Source organism: Callithrix jacchus, chromosome 13, assembly GCF_049354715.1.
Source record: "Callithrix jacchus isolate 240 chromosome 13, calJac240_pri, whole genome shotgun sequence".
Lineage (NCBI taxonomy): Eukaryota > Metazoa > Chordata > Mammalia > Primates > Cebidae > Callithrix > Callithrix jacchus.
Genome location: NC_133514.1, coordinates 42,580,755 through 42,608,198, shown reverse-complemented (window position 1 = coordinate 42,608,198; position 27,444 = coordinate 42,580,755). Strand labels below are relative to the sequence as shown.

At 45.4% G+C, this 27,444-nt stretch overlaps 1 protein-coding gene across 10 annotated transcripts in view; it reads right to left on the bottom strand.

Annotated features, from left to right (window-relative positions):
• The window catches only part of LOC100385595 (glycerol-3-phosphate acyltransferase 4), a 57,997-nt gene that overhangs the window by 13,746 nt on the left and 16,807 nt on the right, over nucleotides 1-27,444 (bottom strand). For 4 of the 10 annotated variants that reach the window (XM_054243899.2, XM_078347550.1, XM_035270385.2 and 1 more), the window contains one exon: nucleotides 10,116-11,127. In XM_054243899.2, coding sequence (XP_054099874.1) covers nucleotides 10,116-10,280 — 165 coding nt within the window. In that variant the 5' untranslated portion in view covers nucleotides 10,281-11,127. Of the gene's footprint in view, nucleotides 1-10,115; nucleotides 11,128-25,179; nucleotides 25,630-27,444 lie in introns of those variants that run through there. The other 6 variants (XM_054243900.2, XM_035270384.3, XM_078347551.1 and 3 more) reach the window with 3 other exon arrangements.

The following is a 27,444-nucleotide window of genomic DNA, read 5'->3' as shown; positions in this document are numbered from 1 at the left end:
GAAACGCTCAGTCCCAGTCACCTGAGACCGTAGCCACGAAGCACACAGTCTAGAAGGAAACTCAAACCACCTCTCCCCAGAACGGCCCCTTTCTTGATAACTGGGACCAACAGTTAAGTCACCTATAGCAAAACGCAAGAACTCAAGAAGCTGGGGTGAGCTCCTCAGGCCCAGTTCCTCACTGCCTACATCTCTCTGCCTCCACGTTGTAGGGAACTCACTTGCTGACAGCACAGACCTCACAATTCCCCCCGCACTGCCCCACAGCAGCTACGCAAACCGGCAAACACAGGCCTCCTGTAACTACTGTCTGCCACCAAATTACTCTAAGAAAGCTGCAATTTTGCTTGCGAGCAGACAAAGAACTTAAGTTATACATATGTTTGGAGGGTCCAGTGACAGGAGTAACATTTTAATGGGAGAATACCGTGATTTTACATTGAAAGGCCTGTGAGTGGCTTAACAGTGCTAAAGAAAAAAAGGAATACTATCAAGAGACCAAAAAAAAAATACAGATTCAATTCCCAAGTTTACACTCGCTAGCTGTGTTCCTTAAGCAACCCATTGCGAAATCTCTGAATCTTGTTTTCTTTATCTGTGAAACAGGATTGATACTACCTCAACCTCCCAGAAGTGACAGGATCACTTAGGATCAAATGAGATCATGTGTGGGACAAAACTGGGGAGATGCAAAGCACTCTGTCCTCATTATTACTGAAATAATACAGATTCTGGAAGAGACCGAGGAAAAAGACACTTTTCCTAGAGCCCCTCTTCCTTCACTAAAATCAGTTTCACTGGTAGAAGACAGCCAGAGGCTGGGTCTCTTCCACTATCAAATGACAGGTGAAAACACGGGTGTACTTATCCCCTTTTGGATATGGTATCATTGGAGAGAAAGCTTTGTCATATCCACAGCGAGTCAGAGAAACAGAACAGACATTTTAAAAGGTATCTCCTTGACCTCTGGCTTCCACGGTTATGCACAGTGGGCACGAGCCCATCATCCCATGGCACGGGAAGACGCAAATGGCCCTGGGCACAAGGCGCAGGTTCTGCTGGCAAAGCCCAGAGGGTCAGCGAGACTGTACCACGTGGTCCAGCAAAGCCAAATGCTTGACACAAGTTTCATCAGTGGTCTGAACTCATCTGGAAAGTTCCTCAAACCCCACCATCCAGAAAAGAAGATGGCTTACAGAGTCGCCACGCAAAGAAAGTCCGAAGGCAAGAAAACTCACACGACCTATTTGCTCTATTTCAGATATTCGGCCATTGATGTCTTTTGGCTCTAAGCACAATGAGCTTTCCTTTAAAAATGTTAGCATAATACCTAAAATGGAGGAAAGTAAATCTCATCTGGTTTCCTGGAACTAGAGAAGAGGTGAAAAGGGGCAAAAGAGTTTGCAACAATCCTGGCATGCAGAAACACAGGTCACTCAACCCGAGTTTGGGGTTCTACATTTTGGCCAGGTTCTGTTTTGGCACTGCAAGAATAATCAGAAGAGTAAAACATGGGGCCAGACACCATGGGACTCATGCCTGTAAATCCTAGCACTTTGGGAGGCCAAGGCAGGAGGATTGTTTGAACCCAGGAGTTTGAGACCAGCCTGAACAACATGGCAAAACCCCATATCGAACAAATACAAAAAAATTAGCTGGGCATAGTGTGTGGCTGTGGTCCCAGCTACTTCAGAGGCTGAATGGGAGCCAGGGGAAGTTGAGGCTGCAGTGAGCGGAGATCGCACCACTGCACTCCAGCCTGGTAGACAGAGTAAGACCCTGTCTCAAAAAAAATATAAAGTAAGAGAGATAAACTTGATTCTGTACTGACAATTCTGACACTTGAATGAAACTGCAATAAGGTAGAGTATATAAGACATCAGGCTTCTTGCAGATGACAATTTCAGTCTGAGGATTGTTTCAATGTGCCAAATTCAAGATGGCTACAGGCTCTGTCATCATGGGAAAGGGATCTGCTAATTGAGATTCTACATCTCCTAGTTCTGTGCCAGTTCAGTAATAAACATCCCTTTGGCCTTCTTGAAGTTTTTAAACTTCAAGAACATGACAAAATGAGCCTGTGTTTAAGAACTGTCCAAAGTCACAAGGGCAGGGAAAAAGAGGAGAGCGAGGGCTGAACAGCCTCCCTCTTCAGAAATGGCTGATCAGGTGGCTGGGTGCAGTGGCTCATGCCGGTAATCCCAGCACTTTGGGCAGGACGATCACTTAAGCCCAGGAGTTTGAGAAATGGCTGATCAATGAACTGGATTCTTTTCGCCTGAAAGAAACCAAAAGATTTCTTTGACATATTTCAAGATGACTGTTCTGAAGGACTGGAAATGCAAGAATAATGGAGAAGCTGGGAGGAATTTGCATCTGTAGAGGAGACAAAGTGAAATAAACAACAGATGCACGTGGGCTTTCTCTGAAGCACCTCCCTTCTTGTCCAAATCTAGGAAGAACTGAGAGTCAGACGCCTTCAAGGTCTGAAAGAAACACTTAGCATCTACACTCTTGAAGGGTTGCTACCTGTGAGCTTTCATTTACACAAGATCACTGGTGCTCGCCATGCCTCCTCTTCTCTCCCTCGTTACTGTTGCCACCTGATTTACCGCCATAGCCTGTCTTTTTGGCCATGCTCAAAACCCCCAGTTTCTGTAACCTCAAATGCTACAAAAGCATCAACAATCTGGCTATTTCTTTGAGATGTCTGTAAAACTCATGTGCACATTAATAAATGCACATGCCTTTTATTACTCTGCTTTTGTGAGTTGATTTTTCTGTGACACTGTAGAGGGCAAAGGGGATGCTTTCCCTTGGCCCCTACAAACCCTAAGGGACCAAATCAAAGGGCCTCTGGGAAAACACTGCTTCTCTACACTATACTTGCACAGTACACTCCTGACACCAGATGTGGAGACTGCTCCCCAATCCCAAACCAAGCAAATCTTCAGCAGGCACCAGCTGGGTGTCCTGTAATTCAATTCAATTCTGAGGCTATCGACCTGGAGTTGGTATCAGATCCCACAAGTTAAGATTCATTCCCACATGACTGCCCCTACTTTAGATGCCAGCTGAAAGTCTCATGTGACCCATACTTCTGACTGATAAGCTATAAACCGGGGTTCCCACAACCCCCTCTTCAGGTTCAGTTTGTTGGAGCTCAGGAAGCACCAGATGGAAGAGATGCATAGGGCAAGGTATCACAAGCCCTTGCCAACCTCCCAAGAGGATGCTCTCACCCAGCTGCCGCCTGGTTCACGCCATGCCCTCTGCACTTCTTTATTCCCTACTGAATTGCTTCCCTCTTGCCTCCCTCTGATCCACCTGAACACATGCTGCCGGAGTCCAGCCATGTCACCTTCTTGTTCAAAAACCTTCAATTGGCTGGGTGCAGTGACTCACGCCTGTAATCCCAGCACTCTGGGAAGCCAAGGCAGGTGAAGCACTTGAGGTCGGGAGTTTGAGACCAGCCTGGCCAACATGGCAAAACACCATCTCCACGAAAAATACAAAAAATTAGCCTGGTATGGTGGCACACGCCTGCAACTCCAGCTACTCAGAAGGCTGAGGAAGGAGAATCGCTTGAACCCAGGAGGCCGAGGCTGCAGTGAGCTGAGATTGCACCGCTACTGCACTCCAGCCCAGGTGACAGAGAAAGATTCCGTCTCAAAAAAAAAAAAAAACCTTCAATGACTTCCCATTTTCTCAAGTTTAGTACCATAGCCCACCTCATGCCCTCCACGCGCCCAGTGTTTTTGCCCTACTGAACTATGTGCCATCTCTAAACAAGAATACCTTTTTGCCTTTATCAACTGTGCTTCTGGAATGCTCTTTTTCCCTTTTACGATCCAGTTCAAATGTCAAATCTAAGAAATGTTACCTGCTCAATTCCTGCAATCAGAATTCAGCTCTGCCTGTGTATTTCAACTGGTCTCCCATTCTGAATTAGTAATACATGCATCTATTTGTCTTTCCTATTAGCCTACACATAACTCAAGAGGCAGAAGCCAAAACTTACCCATATGTGCATTTCAGCACAGTCTGGGAGAGTGCCTTCCACTTAGTAAGCGGTCACTAATTTAATTCGTCAACTCCCAGTATTTCTCTGCATCAAGGTCTCCTTATGGAAGAGTAGACCAAAATGATAAAACCTGGAACTACTTCCTATTATCTTCCCCCATCGATCATTGCCGTCTCCTTGTCTGTCCTTTAACCTACTCAAGGTTATGTTAAAATCACACTTCTCATCGGGGTAGAATGACCTCTTCGCTACAACCATGTGAAAGGGGTATTCATACTCCCACTCTCCAGACAAAGAAACACTGCAAAGTTCAATGACTTTTCAGAGCTAGTAATGAAAGCCCTGGGATTCAAGGTAAGGGCTGCCGGACCCAAAACGAATGCCCATGGCACACAATGCCACCACCACTGTGGTCTCTTCAGCTTCTCCACAACTGCCACTGGTTTCTATGATGCTCCACCACCAAGTTCCACCTTGGAGTTTAACCTGGAACACATTACAGCTGTCTCAGCTTCTCTAACGTGACCAGATCAACTCTTTTCACATCTTTATTCTCATCTTTGTCTTTTACATCCAGGCTTTCATCTCTCCTCTCTTCCAGGTCATTCTCAACTCAGCTGAGAGTCTGCTCCCAGGATTCTACTCCCAGTGATCTGTCACCACTGTGAAGAGGGTTCATGTGAAGCACAAACATTAAGAAAACAGCCTAAAACCCTTCCAGTCACATGCTGCTCTCTGTACACAAAGATCTTCTGTGACTCAGCATGAACAGGACCTGCACTGAGTTAGGTCTTCCAGGAAAGGGAACAGAAAAGACATTGATCTGCCCATATCCTCTCCATATTTCTTCTCCCTTGGCAGGTACACAAATATTTTCTCCTGGTTCCTCTATATAGGGAGAACTAGTCATGGGAAAGGAGCTGTAAGCCAGGGCTTGCTTAGGTCTGCCAAAAGCACAGGTGTATGTACCGCATGAACTATTAGGTATCCAGTTTTAATGATCTTTATAAAGATTCTCTAGTAAAATGTAAAAATGGCTGATGAAATGCCAAAAGAAAATGCAGACACACAATTAAAAGTATACACTATTAATACAGCCATAAAATATAAATGTGTATTACCAAAGACTGAAAGGGAAAAGGCAAAAAAATTAAAGATGTTACAAGCTGTGGGCCATGGACGAATGTTTAAAACTCTCTAATGTTGGCCAGGTGTGGTGGCTCACACCTGTAATCCCAGCACTTTGGGAGGCCAAGGCGGGTGGATCATGAGGTCAAAAGATCGAGACCATCCTGGCCAACATGGTGAAACCCTGTTTCTACTAAAAAATACAAAAATTAGCTGGGCAAGGTGGCACACCCCTGTAGTCCCAGCTACTCGGGATGCTAGGCAGGAGAACTGCTTGAACCCGGGAGGCAGAGGTTGCAGTGAGCCAAGATCATGCCACTGCACTCCAGCTTGGCACCTGGCGACAGAGCGAGACTGTCTCAAAAAAAAAAAAACTGTCTAATGTCTGTCTGGTTATCTTCCCTAAAACTCAGTGGCTTAGTACACCATTCACTCCATTCATTCATTCATTCATTCTGAGCAGCTGAGGACTGGAATCCTCAGAAGACTCATCCTTTCAGTGTGGGGTGGCTGGTGCTGCCCTTCAGGGCCTCACGAAGCTGGGAGCTGGGCTGCCTACACCCAACATAATGGCTGGGGTCCAGGGGCAAGCAGCCTAAGAGAGTGGCCAGATAGAAGTCCCACTGCATTCTAATCTCACACATCACAGCATCATGCCCCTGCATCCTTTGTGTCAGGAACAGTCAGAGCTAGGTCCACACTTGGAAGGGACATCAGAATACCCTGGGGAGCTTTTAAAACAAATGCCCATCCAGATCAATTAAAGCAGGTTCTGGGGCTCAAAAGTTTTTTCTTTTTTTTTTGTTTTTGAGATGGAGTCTTGCTCTGTCACCCAGGCTGGAGTGCAGTGTTGTGACCTTGGCTCGCTGCAACCTCCACCTCCGGGTTAAAGCGACTATCATGCCTCGGCCTCCCGAGTAGCTGGGATTACAGACATGCATCACCACGCCCAGCTAATTTTTGTATTTTTAGTAGAGACGGGGTTTCACCATGTTGGCCAGGCTGGTCTAAAACTCCTGACCTCAGCCACCTGCCTCCCAAAGTGCTGGGATTCCAGGCGTGAGCCACTGTGCCCAGCCCCACAGGTATTTTTAAAAATGCTTCCCTAGGCCATTTAAATGTGTTCACAGGAGGGAGAAGAGCAAAATGAAGATGATTTCTGAGCTTTCTTCTGGCTGTAAAATTGTAAGTATTATTTCAATTTAGGAAGGGGTGAAGAGGCTTTAAAAAGTAAAATAAAGGTCTCTCCTTGCTAGAGAATAGATGTTTATGTTCCCTCAAAATTCATGTTGAAACCTAAGCCCCAAGGGGATAGTATCTGGTGATGAAGCCTTTGGGAGGTGATAAGGTCATGATGGTGAAGCCATCATGAATGGCACTAGTAGTACCCTTATAAAAAGGACCTCAGAGAGCTCCCTCATCCCTCTGCCACATGAGGACACAGAGAGAAGACAGACATCTATGAACCAGGAAGCAGCTTCACCAGACACCAAATTTGGTGGTGCCTGGACCTGGTTTTCCTAGCCTCCAGAATTGCAAAAACTAAATGTGTTTTTTAAGCCACCCAGACCCTGGTAGTTTGTGACAGAGCCTAAATAGACTAAGACACTCCTCAATCTAAAAAAAGGTACATACAAACACCTACAAGTGTAGGTGTATTTTACATAGATACACAGACACAACTTCTCAAGACCTGGAGCCCACTGGGCCAAGTCCAGCTGTACCTATATGACCACTGAGAAGGCAGCATTCAGTTCCTACTGTCCATTCAGATGGACTCAGAGCAGTAACCCAGGCTGAGAAAAGACCAGCATTCCTCCGGAGCACCCCCAGGCCCCTGTGGGAATACGCCAGTCCTCTCTGGCCCACCTGACACAGTTTACAGCCAGGACTTAACCATCCACAAACAGGACAGGCCCCACAGGGCATCCACAACCATTTCGGTGGCTGGCACACATCTCTAGGATGGAAGGGGTGCAAATCTAGTTTCTGAAATTCTAAATGTTGAAGTCACAAATATACATATGCTACTTCCATTATCACTTCTAAATCACTGTGCCCCAGGCCAGGCGTGGTGGCCTACACCTGTAATCCCAGCACTTTGGGAGGCTGAGTCGGATGGATCACTTGAGGCCAGGAGATCAAGACCAGCCTGAGCAAGATGGAGAAACCCTATCTTTACTAAAACTACGAAAATTAGCCAGGTGTGGTGGCACACACCTGTCATCCCAGCTACTCGGGTGTCTGAGACAGGAGAGTCTCTTAAACCCAGGAGGCGGAGATTGCAGTGAGCTGAGATCATGTCACTGCACTCCGGCCTGGGCAAAAAGTGAGACTCTGTCTCATAAATAAATAAATACCCAAATCACTGTGGCCCAAACCAGTAATTTTCAAGATATGCCTTCAAATAGTCTCTGTTGGCTCAAGACTGCATGTCTCATAAATTACCCCAAGGTATGCATATGATGAGGTTTCCATTGTATTATTAATCTACATTAAAAGTCATAAGAACGTACATTTTAAAAAATAGTCACAATACAAAGGATTTATTTGGCTGCAAACTTTAAAGCATTAATTTGGGGGACATTTTCAAAATGGAGTAAGGAATATACATGGATTCTAGGCCTTTCGTCCCACCCAAAGTCATCCAAGTGAAAGTTTAACTACTACAAGAGAACTCTAGGCTCGTAAGTCTTACTTCTGCATTTTAATAATTACAATTTCCATAGGTCCATGAATTAACCACTTGCTTACAAACATAAATGAACGCTAGACAGCACTGACTGTGTCCCAAGTTTATCAGCTTTTCTACTAATTCTATCCTGGTAGATGTTTTCATGATGTTATAAAAGGGCACAGGTAGTAAGCTGTATCATCCACAGGGATCCTGTGTGCTGCTCAAGATTTTCTTGGACTAAAATATAGAAAAACTACATTTCCTGATTAATTAAAATAAATACATTAGAAAAACAGCCAGTCCAAAGACGGACTAGATCACTACTACTCACACGTTAGTATGCATCTGACTCACCTGTGCAGAGTCTAACTCAATAGGTCTGGGGTGGGCCTGCAATGGCCATTTCTAACCAGCTGCTCATTGACACTCATGTGGCGGCTCTCCAGACCACACTCTGAGTAGCAAGGACCCAGATACAGATAACCCCAAGTCCATCCTAAGCAATGCTCAAAGATCAGTTCTTAAAAACAGGTACTCCAACAAATGCACGTACACAGAGCAGCACTATTCAAAATAGCCAGAGAAGGTGGAAACAGCCCATCCTTATCCATCATTGGATGAAAGGATAAGCAAATTATGTAAAATACAATTCAGCCCCCCACCCACAAACACGCAGAAGAGAAGTGGTGACATGTGCTGTGCTGCTGATGAACCTTGAAAATGTTATGCTAAGTGAAAGAAGCCAGACACAAAAGGGCATATTTCATGATTCCATTCACATGAAATATGCAGAATAGGTAAATTCAGAGACAGATGCAGATGTGGTTGCCAGGGCCTGGCGGGGAGGGAGGAATGGGGAGTGAATGTTTAATGAGTGTGGGACTGATGAAAATGTGGTGAACTGGGCAAAAAACAATGTGAATAAACACCATTGAACTGTTCACTCTAAAATGATTAAGTTTATGTTGTCAATTTCTCCTCCATTTTCTTAAATGTAGGAAGAAAACATATGCTTACAGGCATACTAAGTACCCAAAAAGATAAAACCCAAGATTCAATGACAAACATAAAAATATTTCCCACTATAATGTAACATTTCATATAGCTCACTTAATCTGAGTCTTTTTCTTCACTGATAAAAAGCAGATATAAATAAAATGCAGATTGATAAAATGCCCTGTCTACCACAGAATTATAAGGAACCAAAGAAAATTGATAAAAGTTACTCTCAAAACCAAAAGAAACAATATGGGCTGGGTACAGTGACTCACACCTGTAATCCCAGCACTTTGGGAGGCTGAGGTGGGCAGATCACTTGAGGTCAGGAGTTCCAGACCAGACTGGCCAACATGGTAAAACCCTGTCTCTACTAAAAATACAAAAAAATTAGCCAGTTGTGGTAGCGGGCACTTATAATTCCAGCTACACAGGAGGCTGAGGTAGGTGTATTGCTTGAACCCCAGAGGCAGAGGGTGCAGTGAGCCGAGATCATGCCACTGCACTCCAACCTGGGCAACAGAGCAAGACTCCCTCTCAAAAAAAAAAAAAAAAAAAAAGATACAAGATGAACAAATAATGCTGTATTATTTTTACTACTATAAGTGCACTTCTCAAATTATACATGAACCCTAAAGATTTAGTGACTACTAAAAACAGATGTTACAATTAAATCACCAAACCTGTGCTGAGGTATTTAAGTCTTGTGGGAGAGATCAACTTTCAAAAGCATCCCACTCACCCATTTCCTTACAATGCAACCAGTCTGGTATAATTCAATGAATGGTGAGGTAAATTTTGACATATGTTCAGAAATGTATCTTTCGCTTCTATCTTGAAGAAAATAAAACAATTCAAATGCCCTTTTCTGTCCATTCTTTTAGTGTGAAATGCAAGGACCTACTTAGAATGAATGCCTGGAGAGAAGAGCCTCTCCCAGGCTTCTCAGTGAGGGAAGATGCCTGCAGCAGCTTTGAGCTATGGCATCTGTTATGTAAGAAGAAACAAGAGATTGGCAGTCCTTTTGTTTCATTCTAAGCCCCATTCTCTTTGAAATAAACAGGCAGTATGTGGAGTCACGGTATAGGTCCCTCTGCTCAGCATGAATCAAACATACAAGTACCTTTCAAAAGTACACATTTAGTTATTCTTTTTAGTCAAAAACCCACTTCCCATTCTCCCAACTTTCTCCCTATCTAACAAAGAGATAACAACAGTCCCCTAACTCTTTTTGCTAAAAGCACTGCCTCTCTCCTCTGTGAAGCAACCTTTTGTAACAGCACAACTTACCGCAAATATTTTTAACAGAGTTTTCATGTAGAGTTTGCGGATACCAAAGGAGACTCCAAAAATGGCTGGCACTATGATGAAAACGAGAAGGAGGGTGAAGAGAACAGTCAGGGAGATGCCCAGAAGGTTGACAATCAGGCTATCAAAAGGCAGCAACAGGAACATGGTGGAGGATCCAGGCCAGGCCAGCACCTGCCTCCCCAAGAACAAACTGCAGACTTCAGATGGTCCTTCCCGACAGCAGCAGCCAGGGAAAGGAAGCAAATTCCCGAAGAACAGCAAACCCCATTCCAAACTCAATGCCCTTCAACCGCCTGAATAGAAGGCCTGGAAGGAGAATGACGGGAAAACAGGGCCACAGGAGGCAGCTGCAAACACCAGGTCTCTCCAGAATGGAGGGACTCTGGAAGTGAATGAAGCTCGATGGGTCTTCAGTAAAAGCATCCGAGTCCAGACAGAGTTTCTGCGCAAGTGAACAGTGAGGGCGGGAGCTCTGCTCTGCTGTCCTGATGCTGTTTCCAGAGGTCTTACGTGGTTTTCCTGCCCACGAGCATTCAACAGATAAATCTGTCCTGTGGATCTTTCACTGCTGGAAGTACCAGGAAGAGTTCAACTTGGTGCCAGAAAAATCCTGATAACACCTATGGAGGGGAAACTACTGGCACTTCACACAGAAGCCTTTTGAACTTGAATATGTGGAAATTAAATAATTGTTTTACTCAAAATTCCTTCATAAGCTGAAAATCGTGTTCATTGTAGAGAGTTCGTATCTGGCCCCATCCTCCCTGGCCAGGCTCCTGGTGCTCGCAGCTCCCAGGACCCTCCCTACCTGGAGAGCTACAGTCTTTGCCAGCAGGAAAGAGACGATGGCATACAATGTCTCATGCTGCAAGCGCTGAGCGTAATTCCAGACGCATCTGGCATTGGTTTCCCCTGGACGCTCTTCTCCCTAAGGCTCTTTCTTAGCAGTAACCTGGGTTCTTGGCAAACAGCTGCTTACATGCTGCCAAAGCTGGGAGAGGGAAACAGAAACATTGTCAGTCACACAAATCAAGAGGCGAAATGTCCACATGCTAGAAGCCAGGGAGACTGCTTCAGGGTGAGCCTAAAACTGCCAGTGTGGTCAATGCCTGCTTCTCAAGTCAGCAAGGTCAAAGAGACCAGACAGAGCCAACAGGCGGCAGACATGAATGTGGGAGGGAAACACAGGGGTTTCACAGTTTTTAACTCAAATGATATGATCTGTGGTCAAACTTTCTGAATAGAAAATCCATGTATAGAAGACACATTTCAAAGATAAAAAGGGTGTGCTATGAAAGTACACCTCCCTCCTACCTGTCCCCCAGGTACTCAGAGTGGTTCTGCACAGATGCAACCAAAGGTGGTAACCACCTTTGTATTCTTCCCAAGATATCCTATGCTTCTCCAAGGAAACCACTGGCCCCCAGGCCTGGCAACAACAGTGATGGATTATTCTTCCCCTTGCTTTTTGTTTTTAACTTAACATATCTTAGAAGACTGTCCCATCAGTACACACAGAGCTACCTCATTCTCCAGGTGCACAGTTTTCAACTTAAGAATGTGCCATGATTCAGTTGACCAGTCTCCCGAGACTAAACACTGACATTTCTACTTTTTTTGTAAAAATAATGCTCTAAGGAATAACCAGGTAAATGCATGACTTAGTATATAAAACGGGCTTAGCAAATCGATTTTCAGGGTAAATCCCTAAAAATGGAATTGCAGAGGAAAAAAAATACACATTTTTAAATTTGCAATATCTTGTCACATTTTCCACATGGAGATTAAACTCCTCCAACCTCCCCCACACTGGCCACTCATTTTGAAATTCCACTATTTCGAATACCTCACAGAAGTATTCCAATTTTACATCACTCATTACAAATTCCTGAACTTGGGGGTACCCTATCAAGTCTCTCTGGCAAACATTTTGGCTTCACACCAATCACCTTCAGGCTCTTCCAAACACTTAGAAGTTCAAGAAATCGAACAAATCAACAAGTACTGACTTTACCTTAAAATCTGAAAACTCAAGGCTCTTCCCTTGTTACCTTGTTTGGTTATCCCCAGCCCATCAATCTATACAATTTCCACTTTACACATCAGGAAGCTGAGACACGTCGACACAGACCCAGTTCCTCTGTATGGCTCCATGACATTTTCACACTTCTGAGGACAAAATGCTCTAGTCTACAAGGACATGCTATTCAGTGGCACTGGGTCAGAAATCCTAGTTCCTAGCTCTGATGGCCACTTCTTACGTTTCCTTCCACTTCACACTGTCATTGCTATTGCTAACATTGACTGAGTGCTTACAACATGCCAAGCATTGCACTAAGGAGCATTTCACATATACCACCCTCACGTAATCCTCACGATGCTGTACAGTTGAGTCACTGTCATCTAGATCTATAGGTGAGGACGCTGAGGCTGAGAAGATTAAGGAAGTCACTCAGGGTTGCAGAGAGGAGGAAGCAGGACAAGTGCGTCCATCTCCAGGCCCCTGCTCTGTAACACCTACTCCTTCCTATCTCCTAAACTACATTCCTGAAAATGAAGTAGCGCTTCCCTCAAGCCAGCCTGCTCTACAGAACTTCTTGTGATTAGAGAAAACCATCAGGATCTAGACCCTAGGATGAGAATTTGGTGGTGTTCTCAGAATTAAAGGTACAGACATGCTCTTTGAGTTTTATAAACACTTGTACATGCCAGTTTTCTAACTGTGTTCTGGAGGCGGTTCAGGTTTTGGTAACCTGAGTTACCAAAGTCCCCAGGCCTGGCCAAGGCAACCTGTCCTATCCTCCTCCATTGCTGTCTCCCACTCCCTGTAGACAGCACTGCCATGGGAAAGAGGCAGCAAGGGCCTCTGTCCTACTGGCAAAGGTTACACTGAGTTCCACAGACCCAAGGTGACCGACACCAGAGTCACTCTGACCCTCTTCCAGAGTGTAGATCACTCCTTTAAGGATCACAACTGGGAATTCCCAAGGTTATTCTGGGTTCATGTCCCCAAACCAGTAAACACATGTAGCAATAAACCAATTTCTTCACCTACTTCAAGGGTTGGCCAATCACAACCCACCTCTTGCTACAGTCTTTCACAAAGGCTCATGAGTTTTTACATTCTTAGACTCTTTAAAAGAGATGCAAAAAGCAAACATGTGACAGAGACCATGGCCTGCAGAGCCGAAAATACTCACTATCTGCCCCTTCTAGGAGGAGTCTGCACTCATGACCTTACTGGTCTTTCCTCTGCTCAGAAGCAGTGGCCTCTCCCCTGCTGCCCTCCCGGTCCCATCCCAGCCCACCCCACCCTGCCCCCGAGTTCCTTTTTCTGAGTGCCAGCCTCCAGGACAGAGAACACCAAACTGGCCTAACAAGTTATCTGGCCAACACTAAACAATACTCACACAAATTCTTAGAAGTAGAGGAAAGAGCAAGCCAACTGAGTTTATCAAACCAGTAGTGTTTAGAAACTGAAAAATCATTAAAGCCAGAGGTAACTGGTGGCTTAAGTAAGGTCCCCTTAATACAGACTTTGATGTCTAGAAAGATCAGAAAACCGTTCACATCAGAACTCAATCAAACCAGAATTTCTAGTTATAAGCATGACCCCTTAGAGCAGGCTAGCTGGGGAAGCCATTCATTCAGAGGAACATTCACTCTTTCTCTCAACGTTCACAGCTGGGTTCCAGCCAAACTCACCCAGAATCATCAGGGCCAAAGTTCCCCCACAGCCCAAACATTCCAGAGAATCAGCTAGTTCTGAGCCTTTTAGGAAGGAAGCTGTCTCCATTCCAGGAAGGCAACAGAGCCCATCACTAAGCTAACCTAACTCTTCAACCCACGGAATGGCAAATCTGAGCCTTTAGGTCCTCAAATGGCCTCAGGTCTTGGAGTGACATTCATTCATTCAACAAATACTCACTAGGCACACAGTGTGTGCCAGACGGTACACCAGGTGTTAGCTGTTATTCAGTGGTGAAGAGACAGGCCTCAGGACACACATCACAAACAAGCACACAAAAGTCATAATTTCAAATTATGATGAGTGTTGACTAGGAAAACAGACTCTTGGAAAAGAAGAGAACTTAATTTCAATCAAGGCATCTACACCAATTCTGACCCAATCACAAGGTACTGGGCAGGGACTATTATCACTCCTAATTGCAGAATCACATACTTTTCAGCCAGCTCTCTGTAATATATCCCAACTCAGGGACCGTAACTACTAGAATATGTGCAGACAGAGGCCTAGTTCCAACTCAAAAGGTAAAAGAAATGCCACTTTATCAAGACATGCTTAGATCACACAAGAATACATGTATTTTTAGAGCACACCAAGCACAATGCCTGTTACATGTTAGATGTCAATGAATGATACATATTATCATTTCTTTAGGATCAGAAGAAACTCAGTCTTCAGTTCTAGGTACCAAACTTCAAGAAGGCTTAGTGAGGAAGGTATTACAATGTATGACACAAAATCCACACACCAAAAAACTTACCTAGCAAACAGTAAGTGTTCAATAAAAAGATTAGCCATAAAACAGAGAAATTCAAATTCCAACTACAGTGAGATGGCAAAGAAATTGTGATAAACCACTGTACTGGTAAGAATGAGAAAATATCCTCAAATACTACTGGCTGGAGTGTCAAACGGGTTCAACGTCTATGAAGAACAATTTAGCAACTGCCACCAAAATTTCAAAGGTATTTAACCTTAGATCCAGCAATTCCACTTCTAGAAATTTATCCTAAGGATAAATCGGACCAGTGGTTCCCAACCAAGGATAATTTATTTACTTCCTTTGGGAATATCTGGCAATATCTGCAGGAATTTTTGGCTGCCACTACTCAGGACGGGAGTGCTACTACTGGCACCTAGTGCAGCGTGCAGGGCAGAGATGATGCTGCACATCTTACAATGCACAGGACAGCTCCCACAATGAGGAACTGTCCAGCCCAAAACGTCAGTAGAGCAAAAGTCTATAAACCCTGTATTCTAAAGCATGAGCAAAGTGATAATATATGCTGGGTTACTGATTACACCATTGTCTGTAATATCAAAACCAACCTCAATGTCCCCCAATAGAGGATATAATGGAATACTATTCATCTAAGCCCATCACTAGGAAGGAGAAGGGGGATTGATGATATTCCCCAAGAAATAACGACATTACACTAATGAGGTTTTCAACTACCACTTTTGCGTAAAGGTGTTTACAAGCCCCTAAAATAGCTGGAGCATGCTTTCCTATCCAGAAAATGCACATGGCCTGACAGGGAGGAAGACACAGCCACAGCCAGTGTCTGCAGAGAATACTGGGGGCAAACGGGACCTCTCCAGAAAACAGGAACATAAATGCTTGAGGCTTCAAGATGGCACTCTGTGCAAACACATTAGTAAAAATTGAGACTCTCACAGTAAATCTGAATCAGGACAGCTGCTATCCATGCACAGATGGCAGGGGCATGAGCCATGTGGGCCCTCAGAGACCCAGCCGGAGCCATGCCCTGGCTGCTAAAGGCTGCACTGGCTGCACTGGTTCTCTACCCAGGATGCTGAATTGCATCACTGGGCCTCAGCTCAGATGAAATAAATTAGAATCTCTGCAGGTATAATCTAGATTTGTTCTTTTTTTTTTTTTTTGAGACGGAGTTTCACTCTTGTTTACCCAGGCTGGAGTGCAATGGCGTGATCTGGGCTCACCGCAACCTCCGCCTCCTGAGTTCAGGCAATTCTCCTGCCTCAGCCTCCTGAGTAGCTGGGATTACAGGCACATGCCACTATGCCCAGCTAATTTTTTATATTTTTAGTAGAGACGGGGTTTCACCATGTTGACCAGGATGGCCTTGATCTCTTGACCTCGTGATCCACCCGCCTCGGCCTCCCCAAAGTGCTGGGATTACAGGCGTGAGCCACCGCGCCAGGCCCAAGATTTGTTCTAAAGACATTCGAGCGATTCGAATGTGTAACCATTTGAGACTACCGAGTTAAGGGTTATTTTTTTGTTTTATTATTTAGTCTTTATTTCATAATCATAAACTTAACTCAACTCAGCAATCCAGCTAGGCATGGAAGGGAACAAGGAAAACATGGAACCCAAAGGGAACTACAGCGAGAGCACAGATTCTAGGATACTGTGATCAAGTGGGGTGGAGGGCGCTCTCCTGAGCTACAGAAGGAATGGTCTGGTGGTTGAGATAAAACACGAGTCAAACTTATTAAAGTTGTCTACAGTCAGCAATACTGATCTTCTTGCTGGTCTTGCCATTCCTGGACCCAAAGCGCTCCATGGCCTCCACAATATTCATGCCTTCTTTCATCTTGCCAAAGGCAACATGCTTGCCATCCAGCCACTGGGTCTTGACAGTGCACATGAAAAACTGGGAACCATTTGTGTGGGTCCAGCATTTGCCATGGACAAGATGCCGGGACCTGTATGCTTTAGGATGAAGTTCTCATCATCAAATTTCTCCCCGTAGATGGACTTGCCACCAGTGCCATTATGGCAAGTGAAGTCACCACCCTGACACGTACACCCTGGAATAATTCTGTGAAAGGAGGAACCCTTACAACCAAATCCTTTCTCTCCAGTGCCCAGAGCATGAAAGTTTTCTGCTGCCTTTGGAAACTTGTCTGCAAACAGCTCGAAGGAGATGCCGCCCAAGGGCTCACCGTTGATAGCAATGTCGGAAGAACACAGTGGGGTTGACCATGGCTGATACTACAAGGCTCCAGGCGGTGGTGGCGTCTGCAAAGCCCCGAGTTAAGGCTTCTTAACAGTTAACTGAGTAAGGACAACTGAAACTAAGAAGACAACCACCTCTGAGCACAAATTACCTGTAAGTAAAAGGCATCTAGTTCTCTTAAAAAAAAGGTGAAGGGGGCCGGGCGCGGTGGCTCACGCCTGTAATCCCAGCACTTTGGGAGGCCAAGGCAGGTGGATCACGAGGTCAAGAGATCGAGACCATCCTTGTCAACGAGGTGAAACCCCGTCTCTACTAAAAATACAAAAATTAGCTGGGCATGGTGGTGTGCGCCTGTAGTCCCAGCTACTCGGGAGGCTGAGGCAGGAGAATTGCTTGAACCCAGGAGGCGGAGGTTGTGGTGAGCCGAGATCGTGCCATTGCACTCCAGTCTGGGAAACAACAGCGAAACTCAGTCTCAAAAAAAAAAAAAAAAGGAGAGGGAGCACATTCATAAGAGACGTGGTGAGGATCTAAAACAACATCCCAGGACATGAAACCTGGTGGAAGCCCTTCAGTACCGGAGAGCAGTCAGAAGGCTAGACAGGGCTGGCTGTCACCTAGAAAAACGGATTTGCTTGAGACACCGGATGCAAGGGAACTGGTGTTATGGTTGGTAATTATGGGGTGTAAATTCTAGCTCAATACTAAGAATCCAACCTTCATGCTTTGCTGGTGGGAATGTAAGATAATGCAGCTGGGAGAATGGTAAACAAAGTTACCATATCCCTCGCAATTCCACTCCTTGGTATATACCGGAGAGAAAGACAAACTGTCTACACAAAACAATCGCACGTGAATACTTAAGAGTGGCATTTTTCAGAACAGCCAAAAGACAGAAACAACCAATCAACTGATGCCTGAATAAATAAAATGGTGCATCCATACAATGGCATCTTTGGCCATAAAAATGAAGAAATGATACAAGCTATAACACGGACAAATCTTCAAAACATCAGACTAAGTAAATGAAACTCATCAAAAAGACCACATACTGATTCCATTTACACAAAATAGGCAAATCTACACAGACAGAAAGTAGAATACTGGTTACGATAGCGCTGGCAAGAGTGGGGAGACATGCGATTGATGGCTAAAAGGCTTCCTTCTGAGGTGATGAAAATGCTCTAAAACTATGTTGACGGTGCACATCTGTGAACATAATAAATCCCACTGAACTGTACTTTCAATAGGTGAATTGTATCTCAATAAAGCCATGTTTAAAAGAACCTAACATTCAAAAAGAAGAGGCTGTGTAGGGAGACCTTCACCTACATCTGCATGCTGCAGAGTGGCAGATACATTAGGGCAATTAGACCAGATGTCTTCTACAATTCCTTCCTGAAACAAGTTTTTTGTCCTTATGTCATTATTTAAAATTGCAGAATGTCAGGAAAGCAGTAAAGCATGACGGTCAAACATATATGGAATCAGACAAGCTACATTCAAAACCAACCTTCCCTACTTTCTGGCTGTCTGACCTCTAAAAAGTAACATTTCATGCTTCTGTTTTCTCATCTGTAGAGTGGGAATAATACAGATCCTGTGGTATTGTTGTGAAGGCTGAAAGTGATGCCTATCAAGCTATCAGTGCAGCGCCTGGCACAAAATGCTCAACAGACAGAAGCATCTACTACTAATCATCACCATAAAGCTGGAGGCAATAAAAATAAAATGATGACAAATCACAACTTTATTAGTTACTCTTCAGAATTCTAGTCCAACCTCTTCATTTTATGTCTTGAATAACTGAGCCCTGGAAGGGTTCGATGACTGGGACAAGTTATAAAACTGGCTGGTAACAGAGGCAGGACTACAACTCCCGTCTGAGGCCCAGTCTAGTGCACTTCCTGCTCCCCAGGCTGACTCCTCACTTGCTTTGGGATGGGTTACAATTCAGAGAAAAGCCATTCATTTCTCCTTGTTTACTATAAGGACACAGGCCTACCAAACGCCCCAACTGTGATGTCTCTGATGTCAACAAACATGCACACACAGGCACGAGAAAATGTGTACCAGGCTGAATTTAGTGTCAAGTGTATCGGGACTAGTAGAGTCTAAGAAATTTGCTCGAACAGGATGCTGCTGCTTAGTGGGGAAAGTGCATAGATGTGTCCAAAGACACAGGGCAGCTCTCAGAGCGACTCAGTTGACGTGAACCTGAAGTGCTGAAAACCCACAACACACACAGCTGGCATCATCCTGGATAAAAATAAATCACCCAAGACAAAGCCAGAATCCAACCTGCCAAAGGATGACTTGACTCACAGGGAAGACAGAACATGCTCAGGTTCAGGGCCTTGGTCTTATGTAAGATCATTATGGCCTCCAGAACTTATTGAGTTAGAACTGGATAAGTAACATGGCACTGGTACCAAGTTCATCCCAAAACAACGAAACCATCTCTTCAAAAACAGAGAAGAAAATCAAAAAAGGACGGAGGATATTTTGATGAGGACGACTGGATTTGCTGGAGCTTAAAACCCAAGACAATTCATTATATGACCTCAACACTGCTCTGATGGCTCAATTTCAATACCAGTTGACATGTGAGTACTGTGTATGTAATTAGAAGTAGCTTCCTTGCCTTTTTCTTGTTTAAAAAAATCTTTTTAGCCAGTTTACTTCACTCAGCATAATGATGTTGAAAACCATCCACATTACCGCATGTGTCAAGTTTCATCCTCTTGATTGCTAAGGTGTATTCCACTATATGGATATACCACAGTTTCTTCATCCATTCCCTTACTGATGGACACTAAGGTTGTTCCAGCTTGGGGCTACTACAAATAAAGCTACTATCTATAGTCAACTATAATTAGCAAGTCTCTGTACGGACATATATTTCATTTCTCTTGGGTAAATATCTAGGAGTGAAATGACAAATTCTAAGTTAAGTATGTGTTTCAGCTTTTGTAAAACAGTTCTCTAATGTGCTGTAGCATTTTGTATTCCCACTAGCAACAGAGGGAAGTCCCACTTGTTCCACATCTTCATCAATACTTGATATGGTCAGTCTTTTAAATTTAGACATATCAGCCAGGTGCGGTGGCTCATGCCTATAATCCCAGCACTTTGGGAGGCCGAGGCGGGTGGATCACGAGGTCAAGAGATTGAGACCATCCTGGTCAACATGGTGAAACCCCATCTCTACTAAAAATACAAAAATTAGCTGGGCATTGTGGTGCACGCCTGTACTCCCAGCTACTCGGGAGGCTGAGGCAGGAGAATTGCTTGAACCCAGGAGGCGGAGGTCACGGTGAGCCGAGATCGTGCCATTGCACTCCAGCCTGGGTGACAAGAGCGAAACTCCATCTCAAAAAAAAAAACATTTAGACATATCATTGGCCAGGTACAGTGGCTTATGGCTGTAATCCCAACACTCCGGAAGGCTGAGTGGGAGGATCATTTGAGGACAGGAGTTCAACACCAGCCTGGCCAAAAAGGAGAAATCCCACTTCTATTAAAAATATAAAAATTTGCCGGGCATGGTGGTGCATTCCTGTAATCCCAGCTATGTGGGAGGCTTAGGCAGGAGGATCACTTGAGCCCAGGAGGCTGAGGCTGCAGTGAGCCATGACAGTGCCACTGCACTCCAGCCTGAGCAACACAGCAAGACCCTGTCTTAAAAAAAGGAAAGCTTTTCATCACAAACGCACCAATTTGTGACATCAGACTTTTTTGTTCATGTCTCTGCAAATTCAAAATACTTCTAATTGTGCAGAGAAAATCACTAAAACATGAAAGAAAAAGCCAATGACCACAACCATAAACTCTAACCTCAGACCTGAACATTGCTAAGCAAAGTAAAACGTTCCTTCATCTTTATGTCCCGCTGACAGTGATTCTCTGAAGTCCAACAGAGCGGCCACTAACCATGTGTGACTGTGGAGCACTTGAACTGGGCTGTGCATGTAAAATACACACTGGAGTTCCATGACTTAGTAGGAAAACAATGAATGTAAAATAACCCATTAATAATTTTTATACTGATTACTTATTGGAGTAATATTTTGGATAAACTAGGCTAAATAAAATATAGTCAAAATTATTTTCACCTGTTTCTTTTTACTTTATAAATTTAAAAAAAAATTTTGAGTTTCACTTTTAAGAGCAAAAAAGGATCTCATCGAGGTAGACAGTAGAATATAATAGATATCAGAGGCCGGGAAGGGTGGTTAATGAATAGGAAAAAAAAACTTGGATGGAACAAATGTGTTCCAGTATTCAACAGCAAAACAGGACCACTATAGTTAACAATTTCTTTTATGTATGTATGTATGTATGTATGTATGTATATACATATGTGCGTGTGTGTGTGTGTGTGTGTGTGTGTATACATATAGTTTTTTTTTTCTTTTTAAGACAGAGTCTCACTCTGTGGCCCAGGCTGGAGTGCAGTGGCGCAATCCCTGCTCACTGCAATATCCACCTGCTGGGTTCAAGCAATTCTCATGCCTCAGCCTCCCTAGTATCTGGGATTATAGGCACAGGCCATGGAACCAGGCTAGTTTTTTGTTTTTGGGGTTTTTTTGTATTTTTAGTAGTAAAGGGGTTTCATCATGTTGGCCAGGCTGATTTCAAGCTCCTGACCTCAAGTGATCCACCCACCACAGCCTCCCAGAGTGCTGGGGTTACAGGCATGAGCCACCACATCTGGCCAATTTCATGTGTATTTTAAAACAGAAGATTCGAAATGTTCCCAACACAAAGAAAAGATGTATGTTAGGTGCAGCGGCTCACACTCACAATCCTAGCACTTGGGAGGCCAAGGCGGGTGGATCATGAGTTCAGGAGTTCAAGATCAGCGAAACCCCATCTCTACTAAAAATACAAAAAATTAGTCGGGCATGGTGGTGGCTGCCTGTAATCCCAGCTACTCGGGAGGCTAAGGGACAGGCTTGAACCCGGGAGGCAGAGTTTGTAGTGAGCCAAGATCACACCACTGTACTCAAGCCTGGGCAATAGACCAAGACTCCGTCTCAAAAAAACAAAGAAAAAAAAATGACTTATGTTTCAGGTGCTGGACATCCTAAATACTCTATTTTATCATTACACATTCTATCCATATATGCAAATATTACATATACACTATAAATATGTAAAATTACTGCCTGTCAATTTTTTTTAAATTGATACTAATAATTTTACATATTGACAGGGTACAATGTGATGTTTTGAGACACACACACACACACACACACACACACACTCTCTCTCTCCTGTGGAATGACTAAATTTGAGGAATTTGAGGAATTTAGTTTCTGGTCCATTTTCCTTAATGCTGGCTGAACTTTGAGGAGCTCTGCTTAGTTTCATATCTTGTAGATTATATCTCAATCCAAGGGAAATGGTGTGAAGAGCAGTCATACCATGCCAAAGTCTGTGTAGAAAAAAATCCTTTAATAATGCCAATCGGGGATATTTTTCAGTCTTTGAAAGAGAGTGCTTGTTTTTTTTTTAACTTTATATTTTGGAGAATTTCAGACAGAGGGACGTAGATGGAATAGGGAACCAGCATGTGCTAGGTCTGGCCTCCTCAGCCACTTACCTGTGACTATTCCTGATCCATCCACACCCCATGCATTTTCCCTCCCGTCTGTCTCAGGGAGAGCTTGATGCAAGATGAGTCCTTATTCGTCAAAAGTAGCTTCAGTTCCATAATGAAAACCGCCCTAGAAATCATACTGTACTTTTTGTTTCGGAACACAGCCTACTCTTATAAGGTCTTCAACTAAGAAACACCTGATAGAGTTGAAGAAAAAGCAGCAAAGCGTATCTTAACGTGATCAAACAGGTTAAAAGAAAAAGTATGGCTGGTTTCAGCACTTTGGGAGGCCAGGGCAGGCAGATCGCCTGAGGTCAGGAGTTTGAGACCTGTCTGGCCAACATGGTGAAATCCTGTCTCTACTAAAAATACAAAAATTAGCCAGGCGGTGCGCCTGTAGTCCCAGCTACTCTGGAGGCGAGGCAGGAGAATCGCTTGAACCCCAGAGGCAGAGGTTGCAGTGAGCCAAGATTGCCCCACTGCACTCCAGCCTGGGAGACAGAGCAAGATTCCATCTCAAAAAAAAAAAAAAAAAGAGAGAGAGTGAAAGAGTGTAAAAGTATTTCAGATCTGGATAAGAACATCTGGAACAATCTGAGAACATCCAGAATGCTCTGTCCAATGTTTTCATTTTTTCTGAGCCCTTGCAGGTCAGAGAAGTTCAGTGACTTGTCCAGAGCCCCGGGTTGAAGGTGGAAATCCCACGTCTGCCTCCAGACTGCCTTCCACTGACCCGTGACTGCTTGCCTTCGTGTTCCTCTTCAGGAAACAGAAATGTGTAGGAGGGCTGTGGATGAAGACACTTATATTCATGAAGGGTTCGGGTGGGCAAGCGTGACCTTTTCCACCAAATTCCAGAATTTAAGAAAACTAGGGAATATGCCTTAAATCATTTCTTAAAAATAGATTTGGGACAGACGAGAAGTTCTGATCATAGATTTTAGGGAACACGGTAAAGTTTTGACCTCAGAAGTGGTATACCAGTTGGTGAATAAGAACAAGCTATAAAAGATCTAGATAACATTCACAGCTGTTTAAGAAAGACATACTAAGGGAAACCAGAATGACTTCAGTTTACTCTTCTTCTGAGAGAGCAGCATCCTCAGAAAGCCTTTCATACCGTTAACAGATGCGAATCTGGGCTGCTCGGACTATGGGTTAGACTTTCTTACAAAACTATAATATGCATTTCCTAACAAAATTTATGCTATGAAATTTCCTTATCTCAACAAAGACTGGTAGATTGTTCCTCAATTTTCCTGCCCTTAAAATGGGGATATTTTCCCTCTCCAAGGAACGCTGGGAACAAGCAAGTCCTCATGTTAGGGTTCCTTGAGTTTTCATGGAAGTTTAGGTTATTTATATGATGACATGGTTGTCAATTACTTTCAGGATGGACTTTTCTTTTGTGAATTGGACCTAAACGCAGTAGTTGCCATGCATGTCCAGTTTATGGAAGTACCTCCGGAGTAACAGCATTTGTGTGTCTTGGTAAATCATTACCCCTAAAAATGAAGGAAGGAGGAGGAGGAGGAGGAGACTGTGCTTTGTGTGTGTTTATTTTGTGTTTGGTGTGAGGAGTGCTGTGGCTAGTCTATCTGGAGGCTAGCCTAACTTGCTAAGTGGTTTCTGCTAAAGAAAAACCCACTTTTCTTACGTGTTCTTGTCACCAAAAGTTAGCTTTTATTAAAAACAAAACCAAACCCTCTTAGTTATGTGGAGATTATTTGGCCTTGGTTAAACGCGAACTGTACTGCAGAATTGTTCAGGTAAAGCAGAACCTCATTATGGCAAGTCATTTACTTCCTACTGTGTCATGGTGCTCAAGAGGAGAGAACTTGATGGAATATCATCCGTTCCGTGTATCACTAAACCATGTAATAGTGTATACTATGATTAAGGCGTTTTTTGTTTTTGTTTTTTGAGACGGTTTCACGCTTGTTACCCAGGCTGGAGTGCAGTGGCGCAATCACGGCTCACTGCAACCTCCGCCTCCTGGGTTCAGGCAATTCTCCTGCCTCAGTATTACTGGCACGCGCCACCATGCCCAGCTAATTTTTTGTATATTTTTTAGTAGAGACAGGGTTTCACCATGTTGACCAGGATGGTCTCAATCTCTTGACCCCGTGATCCACCCGCCTCGGCCTCCCAAGGTTTTTTAAGAGAAGAAAATGGAATTTCAGAGTTAGAAGGAGCCTTCTAAGTGCTTAGCGTTTTCCCTAAGTCCTTTAATATCTTCTTTCACCTTTAAAACACATAAAGATAAGTGCACGTGTCACATAAACACAGAGGTTCACTTAGGGCTCTCTTCATTTGGCCTCATGTAATAGTTCTTAGTATGTTTGGATACCATCTCCAGTTAATTTGTAAGCTGAAGATTCACAGTAATAGAAAAATGCTTTGTAAAACAGGAGCATTTTCCATCAAGCTACACTGTATGTCTCCTATAGGCTATTTTCTGCAACTTTTGAACACCTAAACGTTGGCCCTCCGTAACATGGAAAAGCGAGGAAAAAAACAAGACCCAGTAGGAGGAGGATGCCTCGGAGGGCGCTGAAATAAAAAAGGAAAGGCAAGGGATTTCGGGAGTTAAGAAATCCTAAAGAAAGAAAAATGGGAGCATGCATTTGCAAAAAGAGAAGGAAAAGGCATGCATCCCAGGGCAGCCAGAGAACACAGGAAGGGGAATGACAAGGAAAGGCCCTTCCTGGAGCTCTAACGCCCTGCAGCCTCGCCACTCACATTCCCGGACTCCCAGGGCGGGAAGGCTGCGGACACCTGGGACTCGAGGGGAGGCGCGGGGTCCCGAAGAGCCGGGGTCCGTGGGCAGTGGGGCCGAGAGGCCGGTGGCCGGGGCTCCGGGCGGGCGCAGACCGTTCCACCGCGGGCGTGGAGCACCCGCTCCACCCGCCGGGGATTCCCGGGGCGCGGCGATGGTCCCTCCTGACGCCGGCGCGGCGTCGCCGGGGTGTCCCGGACCGCAGGCCGCGCACGGCCGCCCGAGCCCGGCACTCGCGCCCCGATCAAGGTCCCCAGGCGGCCGGAGACCTTGAGGGAAAAGGCCAGCTCCCTCCTACTCACCGACCGCAAGGCTCGGCGACTCCAAACCCCTCGGCGACCGCTTTCTCTAGCTCTTGTCGCCGCCGCGGGCCCAGGCTGCGTCAGGACGTGCGCGCGCCCGCCTTTGTCTACGCCGCCTAACGTGACCCCGCGCCCACCGTCCCGCACGCTCCCGCCGGGGGCGGGCCGGCAGGGCGGGGACCTAGGGAGAGGCGGGTGCCGAGTGGCCCAGCCCGCGGGGTGGGCGCGCCCGGGACGCGCGGAGTCGCCCCCTGGCAGGCGAGGGGCGGCTGCCTGGGGAGGGGCGGGGCGGGGCGGGAGCGGGAGAGACCGAGCCCTGGCGGCCCCTCGGCTGCCGCGTCCCTCTCCGGTAAGGGGAGCCCTTCCCCGCCTCAGGGCCGGATACTGGCTCCCTCCCGGGGCAGAGGTTCGCACGTGTGTTTCGGAGAAGGTGAAGTCAGCCCGGCACCGCGGGAGGAGGCTAGATCACTAAATCACCTGGTCCTCTTGGGGCTGCTGTCGGTGAGCGGCGACATTCTACCCGTAGAGGACTCGGCTCGGCCTGGCACGCTCAAGATCCGTTAGTTGCCGGTACCACCACCACCATTACCACGACCGCCGTCACACCAGCAGCATCCGTGAGTCTCGCCTACTTTGCTTGTCAAGCAGAGGGCTTACGGCGTGAGTGTAGTCCGCCTTCGCCCTTCCTCGCAGCTGCAACTTTCCAACTTGTACCTCCACGTGGACCTGCTCTCCCTACTCAGGTCTAGCTGGTGCCTGCTGGAGTTTGCACGTGTGTTTCTTTTACCGCATCGTCTGACTTCAGACGCCTAACCCAAGCTTATTATCCCCTAAAATTGGACCTCCTTAAAATATATATTACCTTTCTTTTTCCTGTTCTTAAAAGACAGTTTGTGGCCGGGCGCGCTGGCTCACGCCTCTAATCCCAACACTTTGGGAGGCTAAGGCGGACGGATCACGAGGCCAGGAGTTGGAGACCAGCCTGGCCAGTATGGTGAAACCTTGCCTCTATTAAAAATGCCAAAATTAGCCGGGCGTGGTGGCATGCGCCTGTAGTCCCAGCTACTCGGGAGGCTGGGGCAGAAGAATCTCTTGAATCCGGGAGGCAGAGGTTGGTTGAAGTGAGCCGAGATGGCAGCACTGCACTCCATCCTGGGCGAAAGGGTTAGATTCTCTCTAAAACAAAACCCAGAGGCAGCCGGCGCGGTGGCTCACGCCTGTAATCCCAGCACTTTGGGAGGCCGAGGAGGGTGGATCACGAGGTCAAGAGATCGAAACCATCCTGGTCAACATGGTGAAACCCCGTCTCTACTAAAAATACAAAAAATTAGCTGGGCATGGTGGCGTGTGCCTGTAATCCCAGCTACTCAGGAGGCTGAGGCAGGAGAATTGCCTGAACCCGGGAGGTGGAGGTTGCAGTGAGCTGAGATTGCTCCATTGCACTCCAGCCTGGGTAACAAGAGTGAAACTCTGTCTCAAAAAATAAAAAATAAAAATAAAATAAAATAAAACAAAACCAAGGGCCAGGCTCGGTGGCTCACGTCTGTAATCCCAGAACTTTGGGAGGCCGAGGCGGGTGGATCACAAGGTCAAGAGATCGAGACCGTCCTGGTCAAATGGTGAAACCCTGTCTCTACTAAAAATGCAAAAAGTTAGCTGGGCATGGTGGCGTGTGCCTGTAGTCCCAGCTACTCAGGAGGCTGAGGGAGGAGAATTGCCTGAAACTCCATCTCAAAAAAAAAACAAAAAAACAGTTTGCCTTTAGTGCCAAGCCCTGCCAGCTGGTTAACTCTGCGCTGCTGTCAGATTGTCATTCCATGTTAAATGCATAATCTGATAATGAAATTGTTAGGGTAAAGTCCACATTCTTAGACTTCAAAACCTCTGTAAGAGTAATGGGCAGGACATGGTAGTTCATGCCGGTAA